The 13,213-nt window shown below is 42.6% G+C and overlaps 1 protein-coding gene across 5 annotated transcripts in view; it reads right to left on the minus strand.

The window, feature by feature from the left end:
* LOC116313416 (growth factor receptor-bound protein 10-like) overlaps nt 1-12,681 on the minus strand; it is a 52,929-nt gene extending 40,248 nt beyond the window's left edge. Inside the window, exons 1-4 of one of the 5 annotated variants that reach the window (XM_031731128.2) lie at nt 11,890-12,681; nt 9,429-9,590; nt 5,800-5,905; nt 96-189 (exon numbers count right to left, since the gene is read on the minus strand). In XM_031731128.2, the coding sequence (XP_031586988.1) occupies nt 96-189; nt 5,800-5,850 (145 nt within the window). In that variant the 5' untranslated portion in view covers nt 5,851-5,905; nt 9,429-9,590; nt 11,890-12,681. Of the gene's footprint in view, nt 1-95; nt 190-5,799; nt 5,906-6,127; nt 6,577-6,626; nt 8,401-8,445; nt 8,557-9,428; nt 9,591-11,889 lie in introns of those variants that run through there. The other 4 variants (XM_039605743.1, XM_031731120.2, XM_039605742.1 and 1 more) reach the window with 4 other exon arrangements.
* Between the last annotated feature and the right edge of the window lie 532 nt (nt 12,682-13,213).

The raw sequence follows: 13,213 nt of genomic DNA on the forward strand, positions 1-13,213 counted from the left end.
GGTAATAACCACAGTTATTATAATCCAACCTAAATTTTCCAATTTTCTTGAATAAATCCGACATAGGTTCAAGAAGGAGAAGAGAGAAGAGTTACCATGGTGATGTGGCAAATTCTGACTGGCTGAGCGCTGAAAGCCAGGAACAATAAGCTCGTCAGGCCTGCGAGTGGAAGTGCGGTCCATCCTTTCCTGTCAAAAAAAAGTAAAGGACATAAAAAAACATATAAAAAAAGAACGATTTTGACCATGTGGTTAAAAAAAAGCCTCATGCAATGTGTTTAAGATGTCAGATATTTTAGTAAAACGGGAAGACAGCGTGTCATTTTCACAGAGTTCAAATGGTCAGGCAAAAGGGTGGGTTCAGGCCTCTGCTGTCGAGGAATGTCAAGTCATACATTCAGAGCCCGGTGACCCTCTGACCTTTCCTTTATGCACACTCTCCCTGTTTCAGATATACTGAGCTTTATTTTAAACTTGTGAAACTCACTAATTAATGAAAACCTTTATGTATTTCATGAAAAAAAGATTATCAATCAATTCAATAATTTTTAGAACAAAAAACCCCAAAACACCAGTCCCAGCCCACTTATACAATCTCACACGTCTGGAGATACACGCACACATCCTGCCAAGTTCTTCACACATTGTCTAATTTGAAGCAGCCTCAAGGCAAGAAAGCTGCAGAGGAGAAAGAGAGGGAAAAAAGCCAATGAAATTTTCAATCTTCTCTTTTCCAGGAAAAAGAAGAACGCGGAAGCGCTGCTTCCAGGAACTGCTCGTGGCCAGAGGTCTCAGTCCGCGTGCATGCACGTACACACACACTCGCAGCTCCCCCCGGTGCTTCGAAAACATCCATAAATGCCCAGAGTAAGATTTATAGCTCTGAGAAGCAGCAGCGGCCAAAAGCTTTCCAAGGAAGGCAACTTGGCTGCAGGGCCTGTGGGCTGAAAGAGAAAGTCTGCAGGCCAGGCTACAGCTAAGGCTGAGGCAGAACAACTTACAAGCTGCTAAACACCCATATATATACACACACATATATATCAAATACATACATACTGCACAACACCAGGCATTACTCCAAATCTACAGAGAGTGAGACTTTTACCAAATTAGCTGAGATGACCTTTTATTTGCATCTTAACTACTAGCAAATCTACTTGTGGCTCTTTCTTTAAAAGCTTCCAAAATAAATAGTCTAGTGGCAAGCTAGGCTATGTTAGCACAGCGAAAGTAAAAGCTTCCAAAACTATGTGGATATCCGCCTTAGTTTTTATATATATCTTAAGAAAACATTATGAAAATATTATTTATTATCCTTTATAAACACTGGTAGGTAAATTTTCAGCCAGACCACCTCTTTAACTCAGTATTTGTGCTAAGCTAAGTGCTAGCTGTAACCTAACTTAATAGACCTAATCTTAATTTTCACACCAAACCCCAAACACAAAAGCAAATCAGGGATGCTACTCCTTTAAGACACATGGAAAAACTTTATCACCACAGCTATAAAGACAGAATATCTCCATAAATAGCAAAACCTGATACCTAAAGCTAAATTGGAAAGCTGGAAAAAGTACACAGAGAATTTATAAGTGAATGTTTTTAATCTGATGATATCAAGTGATCAAGTGATTTACTCACAGTAATCATACTAATCAATCTTCTCTCGGCACTGTTCAGAGTCTGGGCTTTCCCAGGCACAAGGGTATACACTGTTTGGAATTGGAGGCAGGACGATGTTCCAGATCTTTAAACAGCTATCAGTAGCAGCAGTGTTAACATATAGCTACAAGTAAACGTAGGGAAAATTACCCTTTCCTTTGCAGCGCTCTTGCAGTAAAAGGGTCAGCTTTAATGGCCACATTCCCCATAAAAAACTCACCATGAACTCTAAATCGAGTACTGATGCTACATCAGCCATCACCTGGGTGGTTATATGGGTAGAAAAAGCCAATTTTGAAAGACATGACCCCGTTTCTTAGAAAGAGGCACTGATTTCCCGCTAAAATCATTTACCAGATGTGGACTGTTTTGCACAACAGTTATAGCCAACAAAACAGCATTCTTCATATAACTAGTCTTAAGGGCATACTGAGTGGCACAGTACATGAAGAGAGGCTTTCTTCTTGTAGTTTTACGGCTTGTGAGTCATTCCTGCAGTCGTGTGTTTTCTGTTTCACAACACACAGCATCGTTTAACAAATCTCATTTACACTGAATTACTTTGAATGTTCATCTTAGTATTTTTCCATAGAAGTTTATTACAGTTATGGAGCCTTTTTAGCATTGTGGCTTTGCATTTATGGGCAGATGCATGCAGAAGTCTGATCAGGGGACATGGAGGACCAAAGGTTATTATACAGTACTGTGCAAAAGTCTTGAGTCAGTATTTGGTATGACTGCATTCATTCTTCAACATAGTCTGAACCCTCTTAGGAAAGCTTTATAGTCATTTCTTTAACTAGTCTTCAGGAATAGTTCTTCATGAACTATGCTTTCTGTCCCGATGAGCCGACACTTCTTCAGTAATGTTGAGATTTGGGCTAGTCCATGACTGATACTGATGGTTTTGCATATTACCTTTCTGCGTTTATAACTCCACTAATTTGGCTAACATCCTCAACACAGCTGACTGAAATGCAGCCCCAAACCCATTACTGTGCCTCCACCGTGTTTAACAGGTAGCTTTTCTCCCCACTGATAGTCACCGAGGTCATTTCTGATGAGATTTTGGTGAACAGCTGCTACGTTGTCTGAGTTAGATTACTTTTTATGTTTGAATTTGACACATATAAAATAATCTGAAATGGACTGAAAATTAATGAAAAAGCAGCCAATGTCCAAAGAAAACTTTGAAAGCCTAGAGAACTATTGCTCAAAACCTTTTTAACATATTAAAAGAAAATCTGTCTCATTGGAAGCAAAATATAAAGAAATGAATGGTGTCAGATGCTTATTCACAGCACTGTATCTCTCATCATGACCCTGAAATGACAGCTTTTCTCAAAGGATCAACAACAACACAGCACCGTGTCATACAGAAGTAAACACCGAAGCCACTGTAGACGATGTTCATCTTTGTTTTATGTGCAGTAGAAGCACATCTTTTGTCTTTTTGTGGGGCAATACCTGCAATTTCTGTGTGTGGATGCAGAGCCTAAGACTAGAAGTTGACTTTAGTTCTTAACGGAAAGTTATAATTTGTTAATGGTGCCACTATAAATACTTCCGGTCTACTGATGGGAAGCTTTTGTATCTTTGATAAAGCATACAGTCTCATCAGATTTAGCCAAAATACTTCTAGATGCATTAAGAAAAATCTGTGCTAAAACCATCTTTGAAAGATTTGCTACGTTGGAGGTAGCAAAGAGAGATTTTGCTCCGCGGTGTTGGCTGCAAATTCTTTTTCTCAAAATGACGCTTTGATTCTCCGTCTCGCTGTCGCATTACGCTGATTTCCAGAATGTCTTTGGACCAGAAACTAGCATTAAATATTGAAGAGCAATTTTCCAAGATTTGAGTGATTTCTTGTCGTGGGTTTTGGAGCATCTAAGCTATATCTCACTGAACGAATGCTGTGGCTCTACAGTTTCCATCAGCTTGACATACTGGGGTTGCTTTTGGACAGACATCCTGTAACTTCTCTCGACATCTCCTTCATAAATAGCCAGCTCCCCTTTCACTCCATTGCCCAAAGCACTGACATCAAGGGAATTCAACAAAGTGCTTTAAAGGCTGCGCTTCCTCGAAAGCACAAACACAACGGAGCGTGCCCGTCACCATGCTCACACATAACCACTTACCTGACCTCTGAGAATATAGAGACACAAACTGTCAGGCAGAACAGACATGTTAAGGAACAAATGGTATCAATGCTGACGCTGAAGGAGAGGAGCAGAGGTTAAACTCTTCATTCTTTCCGCTCTTAGCGGTTAAAGTCATAACTCAGCAGAGCTTTGAGACTGTGGACAGTGGTCTCTTGGTCTGTGGAGAGCTCGTGCGTGCACATTTACAAACACATTCATAAGAAAAAAAGGGAAAGCAAGAGTCGCTGCCCGTTTAATCTGAGACCTCCCTGGCACAGGTCCAACGCTCTCAGTAAGAGAGCGAGACACAGGAACACACATAGGACTTGGAATGCTGCCCAAATTCCCAAACATGACCACCATTATGTATAGCGTTATGTAAGTACAGAGAAAAGGGGTTTATTTGCTCCTTATCTCTAAACACCAAGCATAAAGTCATTGCCGCGCAGGGACTCCATGTGTGCCATGCTGTTTCATGACAACTGGCAAGCTTTACATGAACAACACACACACAGACCAACACAAACACAAACAGAGCAATATTGTAACCCACTTCTCTCCATCAAATTATCAAACTCTGGTTTTTCTCTGCTACATGCAGGGTGGAGGAATGTTGTTTTTCGATGGGGATTCAATTCACTATTCACTGCAGCCTTACTGGGGCAAAACTCTTTCCTGGAAGCTAACGTGAACCAGTCCAACTTAATGTCAGCTCAGCAGGGGCTCAGCAGTCCCACAGTTTGGGTGAGCAGGATTTTTGTCCCTCCACTAAGAGAAAAAAAAAAAGACAGCTGAGACTATGTCACCTCCATCATTCCATGGGTCCCAGCAAGACATCATACCATCAATCCAGTGCTTTTAGGCCTGTCACACAACAAAGCCCAAACTTGTTATTGTTGTTTCCTTAGTACTCTATTTATAGACCTCCACGACGCTCTTTAGCCAAATTCTTTAGGTTACTGGAGGGTTGGAGAGGAGAAAATCCAAGCTGAGAAACAAAGGGCTCATTCTGCAGGAGCTGGACAGTGGAACCAGGTCTGTCGTGTTGCACAGATGCCATATTTCACCAAACTAAGCTGGGATTCGCTCACTTTGAGGCAAGCAAACTTTAGCCCACGGCTAAACTTAAACCTTGGTCTTGCCTCATAATCAATATTTTGGTGGTTTCATCTGTTAAGGTTTATCTTGGTTATCAGTTGACATATTCAGAACAGCAGCTGGTTTCCACAAAAAAAGCTCTGCTCATTGTTACGCTGGTTATGCTAAACACTCAGCACCAGAGTGCAGTCAAAGGTGGCTAGCTTTCTAGGAAGTCGGCCATTTTAATAGTCAGCGATTATACAGAGGGCGCTATTACAACAATTTAAAAACATGAGACGTGGGAAAAACTTTGTAAAAAAACCACTTGGCAAGTTTTTTTTTCCGGCTTCGACTTTTCTTCCTATAACAGCGCTGATGTGGCAGTATTGTCTTAGTTGCAACACTTATTGTATCGCAGCAGTGGCCAAGGCCTTAAAAAAGGGAATAAATATAAGTGACTGTTAGGTGATGTTGCCTAGTGCACAAAGCGACCAACCAAAGTTAGCTACCAACCAACATTAGCCACCAACCAGTGCGCTAGGTAAGCAATGTCCACTAGTGCCCACTGCACAAAACAACCAACGTAACTGGTATACCGAGGCCTTTAGTGTTAGCATGCACACAGGACAGCACCATCTTCTAAAAGCATGGAGGTAAATGTGCACAATGTCAAACAGACAAACTCATAAAAGTAGAATAAAATAATTTTTGTTTGGTCAAAGATTATACCAAAATTTGTCTAAAATGACACAAAAATTAAGTATGGAACATACAGCAATTCTTCATCAACCAGCAAGTGTCACTTAGTCCTAAAGTTGATTCTCTGTTACATAAAAACTAACTCCAGTTTAACGTTACTTTGATTCACGTTCTACCAACAAGCCCACATACAGCTGGCACATAAAATGTTTACCTGGTAGTTCGAATGACGTAAGAAGTAGTCAGGGCATCCCGCTAATGCCATGATGTTCTTTCAGCGTTCCCTCTGCAGGGAATAACCCTCTGGTCTCCCCAGCACCCTGCATAAAAAAGAAACAGACTGAAAGAAGAACAGCACTAAAATGACAGAAAAAATTAAAGACTGATTAAGAAAAAAAACACAGGGTTAAAATTAAGTTTTAATTAACAAATCTCACTAAGTACTAAAGGTGGATGTGGGGATTTGTGCTATACATTATGCAACAACTTTGGACAACTGGTATCAATTTTCTAAAGACAAAAGTCCTGCACCTCCTTCTCACCTAAACAGCAAACAAAGCTCGTCTGTGCGACTTAGTGTGCATGCATGGTTGAACATGAGCACACTAAATCCAGTGTAAACACAGTCATTGTATACAATACGCACGCACACACACACACACACACACACACACACACACACACACACACAGTTCCTTCACAAAGCCAGTGGCTTAGAACTACATAAGAATTTCTCCTCTCCGAGCGAGCAACACATGACCACTCTCCACCACCTGCAGAATGACGGGGAAGGAAAGAAGAGTGTGTGTGGGGGGTGGGGGGGTGCACAACTTGAAATAGGAGTCGTCTATTTCCACTGCATTATCTGCTGTGAGTAAGCAGCGGGAAGTTGTGTGCATGTGTGTGTTTGGAAAGAGGACTCACGCGCACAGACACACACACACACACACACAAATCCATCTCAAGCTGTTCAGCACTTAGTCTTCTGTTTATTTTTCTGCAGCATTTAAAAAGAAAAAACTCTTATTTGCATTTACATACCAAAAACTCCTTGCAGTCACATTCATATGAAGATAAACGGGCTCATTATAAGCCCCGTGTAATGTCACTTTGGAATCAGATTTCTGTCTTAAACTTGTTTCATCGTCTTAGCTCGTGATTCCTATCCTCGCCCGCTGGTGGAAGTCCCAGATCACAGATGAAATCTAATCGCTGATCCTCTGTAACTCCTATCTGCCTGTCCAATTTCACGGAGAGCTGCAATAACATATTAGAGATGCCCAGCTCACAGACTGGATTCATCTGTGAGCTCGAGGAAAAATAATAAGCTTCCTCAAAGAGAGAAATGATGTTATGCAGCCCACATACACATTTTTAGGGAACTGCTGCAACTGATACCGTTTCCAACAAAGGTTCAGCAAACCCAATCTGTTGAAAACACACACACACACACACACACACACACACACACACACACACACACACACACAGAGCGCTGCCTCTCTCTCTCTCACTAAATAGCTCCTCTCACTCTTTGACGATTCCTCTTCACTTTCTCTCCCAGCATGTCTCCATTGTACAGGTCATTATATAACAGATATCAGATGGTTCAAACAATATCCTCCTCCTCCTCTCTCCTCTCCTCCCTCTCTCTTCACCCCACTAATTACTGTTTCCACTGGGGCTCTGCTATCTTTAGGTTTGCTCTTCTGTCAGAGGATGTGTGCCTTAATGTGTATGCGCGTGCAAATTTGGACATACGTTGCAGTGCAGCCTCTGCGTGCCTGATAACTGCACACTTTTTTTTCTTAATATATTACATGTTATTGCACAGGCTGCTCGCAGCAATCAAAGTCCCGGCCAAAAGGGCAAGTGCCGGCGTCGTACGTGCAAACTAATAAGTGCCAAAGACAAAGCTCTGTGTGCTTGACATTTGCTGACATTTGTGACTCCTCCTGTGGAGAGAGGGAACAATTCAGCTTTGCTGGTCATATGGGGAGATCTGGAGAAATTAAACGGAGCAGGGAGCAACTTAATAATGCCACACGTGTGAGAGTGTGTTTAACACGCCCACTACTACTACCACATCTTTCCAAGTGCATAAGGATTCAGATTTTTAGCTACACACTAGGTCTGTGGTCTTATGAACAGCACACATTCACATAACTTCTTAATATTACCTGAGCCCCAAACAGACATGAAGTCTACTTTGCGCATAAGGTAGGAAGGAAGGACGTTTAGCAGCATACAAAGATTGAACCTACACTAAGGCACAGCTTGGAGCTTTATGACAGTCCATTAACACACACACACACACACACACCCAGCTTATGCTCTCTGATAAAGCAGCTCCCTACCACGCTGATGCTTCAGATAACTCTTGTCCCAATTCATAATCAGAATTAATGGAAGAGGGAGGAGATGCAACAGCTCTAGGCACTGATGGAGCATCTGAGTCTGACTGTGTTATGAGGTGATATGACAGCTCTTAGCTGAAAGACTGAACCCCCTCCTTCACTATCACCACTACAGCCAATGCGTGTTTCTATTACAAAATAAATATATTATAACTTTACAGTGATCTCCATAAAAGCGAAGAATGCGATCACTTTAAGTAGCCTGACAAATTTAAAGAGTTACATAATGACTTTGCATCTCACAGCACAGCAATAACTGTCATTAAATACTTTTTTTTTCTACCAATAAGGTCGCTCATAAATTGAGTTTAAAGCATCGCTAAAGCTCCTTTGCGTCCCGGCGCATGACCAGTAAGCATGTATAGACCGGCTGATACTGAGTTTAACAATATGCAGTCCTGATGAGAGATATTAGTTCCCAAACAAATATGCAAAGCGCTTACGGTAATGAAAAGGCAAAATCGTGTCCAGGACGGAGAAGCACCCGGTGCGCTCCGGCTATCCTCGTCTGGATGTCCACACAAACTGCTTTCCCCCCCTCACCTCCACCCCCCCAGGCTCCACTCTGTTGTCTTCACCTTGTTCCCCCCTCCCCACCCCACCCCGAGGTGCTTTCCTTGCACACGTACAACGCTCACACACGTAACGCTCGCTCACCCGCGCTCGCACACATCCAAACACACGCATGCATGCACCGCTCACTCCGCACTTTTCGACCAGCTGACTCCTCTTGCTCTCTCTCACATGCACGCAGAGACACGCCAGCGAAGGACAGCCTCCTCCTCCTCCTCTCTCCTCGCCCTGTTCACTAGAACACACTGCAAAAAATACCCCTTTTTTCCTTTATTGTCTCTTCGGAAAACTCGAAATGTCTGTAAAAGCTGACTATTTTTGCAGTGTGTTCAAGACCTGGCTGTAACCCTCCGAGCAGAAGGAGGACTTCAATGTATGAGCCAGTGGCAGCCCCAGAAAAAATTTTACATATGGTGGAAACTGTATATGAAAAATGGAGTCACCATTAAGTTTTTTGGGGGTGGTTTTGATTTTAGCAACATACAGTGTTGTGCAAAAGCCTGGAGCTTCCTCCTATCTCTCTATATTTTGTTTGGAAAATAGGAAATAAGTGAAGTGTTTATTGAAACCTGCAAACATGCATGAAATAAAGTATATAAAGGCAAAAATAGAGCTTGTGCAGTTCTAACGAGCATGAAAGTTCATATTTGACCACCTATGCAATAGGGAAAGGTCTCTAGCAACGTAGAAGCTCTGTTAAACAACATGCAAGTGTTAGCATGGCAAATATTACCTTAAACCTTATTGACATGTAAGCACTGAAAAAGGGGGACAGATAAGCATTCTGCACCTAAATCAAATGAGCTGTTTCCAAGGCTGTTCACTGTTAGTGTTGCTTGGAGTCATATCTTACATGCGAAATCGAGCGAATTTGACAGCCTGGGCTCCCCTGTTGGCAACGGCAATGGACACACTGATGGACGAGCTCAGACTCTCTGTGGACTATATCTGAAGAGCACATGGTGATCTGTACTGACAGAGCAGGCTGAGGGGAACTTGGAGAGGCAGAGGTATGCTTTGGAAAGAAGAGTGGAGCAATGAAATTCAGCAGATCTGAGGTAGAATACGTTTGTGAATGAGAGAGAGGACAGTGGATGGGTTAGGATACGAGGAGCAGAGGTGGTGAAGAAGGAGAAGTTTAAGTACGTGACTTTCACTGTGCAGTGAAATGGACAAAGCCTAAAGGATGTGAGGAAGAGAGTGAGGGCAGGGTGGTGTGGTGGAAGAAGAATGTCATGGACTGATTTGGGTCAGAACGGTAGCATCAAAAGTGGAAAACAAGGATTACAGTATGAGACTAGCAACACTAGATTGCCAATAGTATTCACTTGTCTGCCTTCACACACATATGAACTTTAGTGACATCCCATTCTTAATCCATTTGCAGCTATAACAGCTTTAACTCTTCTGGGAAGGCTTTCCTCAACGTTTAGGAGAGTTTATGGGAAATTTTGACCATTCTTCACAGGCACATCTATGAGGTCAGACACTGATAGCCCGGAGTCTCCACGCTAACTCCTCCCAAAGGTGTTCTGTCTGGTACAGGTCAGGATTCTTTGCAGGATATTCAAGTTCCTCCAATCTCGCTCATCCATGTCTTTATGGACCTTGCTTTGTGCACTGGTCCACAGTCATGTTGGAACAGGAAGGGGCCATCCCTAAACTATTCCCACAAAGTTGGAAGCATGAAATTGTCCAAAATGTCGTGGTGTGCTGAAGTTCCTTCTTCCTTCTTGTGCTTGGTGAGGTAAGGCTTGGATGCAGATGCTCGGCCTGGTTGACAGATCTTTCACTAGGGGCACCACCTTTCTGAAAACTGTACATAAAGCTAAACAAGGAGGTCAGTAATAATAAGACATCTATCCACTCATTCTCTTCTGCTTATCCTTATCAAGGTCATGGTGGGGCTGGAGTATGCTGTGTTAAGCTGCCGTGGTCATTCTTCTTTGAGTACATCCCATCAGTGCAGTGGCGCATTTACTTTGTGTGGAGAGTTTGAAAGATCACCAGAGAGTCCGTTTTGCCAGGCTTCAGATGATGTGCTTGAGAAGACAGCAACTGATGAAGAACTACTGGCTAATAAGGTTGTAGGTATAGGTCTATTTTATACGTAACAATACATCAATGATTCAATGAGTCACCTGTCAGCTGTTTTAATTTTCTATACAAAGACAGCAAGAATCTGGCTGTCTGCCTACTAGCTTTCACATCTCAAACTGCAGCTTGTTTTTCTTCTCAAGTGCTTTTCCCGTTCAATTGCAAGGCTTAAACAGTCAGCATCATCAATAGTTGGCTTAAGTGGGTGAGTAATAACCCATATCCCAAACCAACAGAGCTTGAAATAAGTCACAGCAGTGGTAGCTGCAATTACACAGCTCCCAGCAATACTAGCAACAACTTCTTTTACAGGCATTAGATTGTCTGTGCTGTGCTAGATTATCCTCAACACCTCCTTTTATTTGCACCTATCAGCCAGTGGCCATTTGCAAGCTCAGGTTTCACCCACTCATAGGTTAACCTAGCCCTCCACCTTATCTACTTTCAGACTGAGGACACATATTGGGGTTGACAGCAGATAACAAGGAGGCTTGGAGAAGTAGGTTCAGCAAGGAGAAGGACACTTTATTTGGCTGGAGATAACCCTTATTCCATTACAGCATTCATTTGTTTCAAGGTCAGACATTTCTGGACGCTTAAGGTGACGCTGCCTCTGCCAGTCTGACAGCTGAACTTCTGACAGTAGAAATAAGCTTTTCTGTAGCTCCAAGCAGACATCCCCCTGTGTAGGCTGCGTCAGCCGACAAAATCTCAAACATGAGCCTATATGTGCATGAGCCCAACGCCACGTGTATTTTGGATGTCCATGAACTTTTCAGAGGAAACTGGGCTCTGTAAATGGGTCAAAGGTAAAAGCTGGTTACAGATTGTGGGCTCCATGTAGGGCTTTGTTTACAAAACCCACATTAGAAGATAGAGTGGAAAAACATATGGAGTATCAAACCACCTCATCATCAAATGGGAGTGCTTATACCCAGAACTTGGCAGAACTGGTCTGACATCTGAGGCAGTTCTGTAGCAGTTGTAGTCATTAACATAAAGACTCCAATTCTTATCAGATTGAACATTTCAAGCAGTGTGTTGTGGTCTTTGGGCTGGCGTTTACAGCAGCCAGAGCAGAGTATCTTCAATCAGAGCTCAAAATAGTACACGGCACAGTAAGAAACCTCAGCTCAGTGAGTCTAAAAGCGACAATTTTGACACAAACTGTAAGATGCAAAAATAAAGAAAGAAAAGAAAAAATAAGTCTCACTCACCTGCTGTGAAGGGCTTCTGTTTGCAAGAGGCAGCCAATCGGGAGAGAGTTGGTTTAAAAGGATGGGAAAGAAGATAAAATGGTACGTTTCAAACAGAGGATCAACTTATTAACTGGGAATCATGCAAAGCTGCTCTAGCAGAGTCCAGGAAAAGAAATGTCGGGCAGGAAATCACTGTGGGGACTACAAAATATTGGTTTAATGGATGCACCAAGCCTCCAGTTGTGCACTTTCCCTGATGCTAGTAGTTATTAGACAACAGAACTGTGGAAGAGGTGATTGGCTAGAAAAAAAAGCCCAGACAGTTGGAGATCCGGTAAATTCTGCTCTCCAAAGATTACTAAAGTCAGTCCTCAAACACTCCCAGCCATTTGTTGAATGCCTGTCCTTCACCAGGTTTTGACAGGAAGTCAAAAATAGGATGAGCATTACTTCCTCAGGTCCAAAGGGTATTATTCAAAGACTTGAGCCATCGAACATTCAACATAACAGTATAGTTGTCATTTATTCCTAATCCACATACAATTTTAGTGAATTTTGAATGTTTCAAGTTGCTTTAAATTAATCCCAGCTTTTGTTTTCACTGCAACATCTCCTGTTTCTAACGCGTTATATAGGAAAGCATCTGGAACCTGTAAAAAGACAAAACACAAAGAACAAAGATTTGTTCAGTTTTTAATCATTTCCCCCTTTCTTTACTAATAAGTACAGTGCGACTGTAGAAATCAGAGCCCAATTTAAACCAGAGACCCAGCGCCACTTCAAAGTAAAGTGCCTTCTAGGAACGATTTAAAGGTCTGGCTTGGTCCAATGACCAGTTGGTCCCTCCGCTCTGTTTGTTTGCATTCATTGGCTAAATGTAGCAGTGTTACGCAACGGACAATGGCAGCAGAAGCAGCTTGACACTTCCCACTGAAATGGGTCAGCCGCACAAACACATGGACGTGCGCAGTGTTTTGAAAACACAGGAGAAGCGTGGCTGTTACATAAAAATTCCTCTGACCCTTGTTGGGAAACAGCCTTCCCAGATGTGGTGGAATCTGAGTCTCCCAGGGCCATGGGAGGTCAGTTCAGAAAACACACACACCACTGTGGGCTTAATTGTCTCCAGTTGTAAGTTCAGTGTGCAGCATGTTAACACGTGACGTCTGACAGCCTAAAGTAACTTCAAAGCACTACCCTGGTCTGGGTGTGAACGGGAGACTTACGTGTAAGACTCCCGTGGGATGCCATGAATGGTTACGTCACAGACTCGACCTATCGTGCCACGAGCGTCTTGAAACCTATGAAAGCTCCACAGAGTACACAAAACTGAATCCGATCA

Source organism: Oreochromis aureus, linkage group 22 (genome assembly GCF_013358895.1).
Source record: "Oreochromis aureus strain Israel breed Guangdong linkage group 22, ZZ_aureus, whole genome shotgun sequence".
Lineage (NCBI taxonomy): Eukaryota > Metazoa > Chordata > Actinopteri > Cichliformes > Cichlidae > Oreochromis > Oreochromis aureus.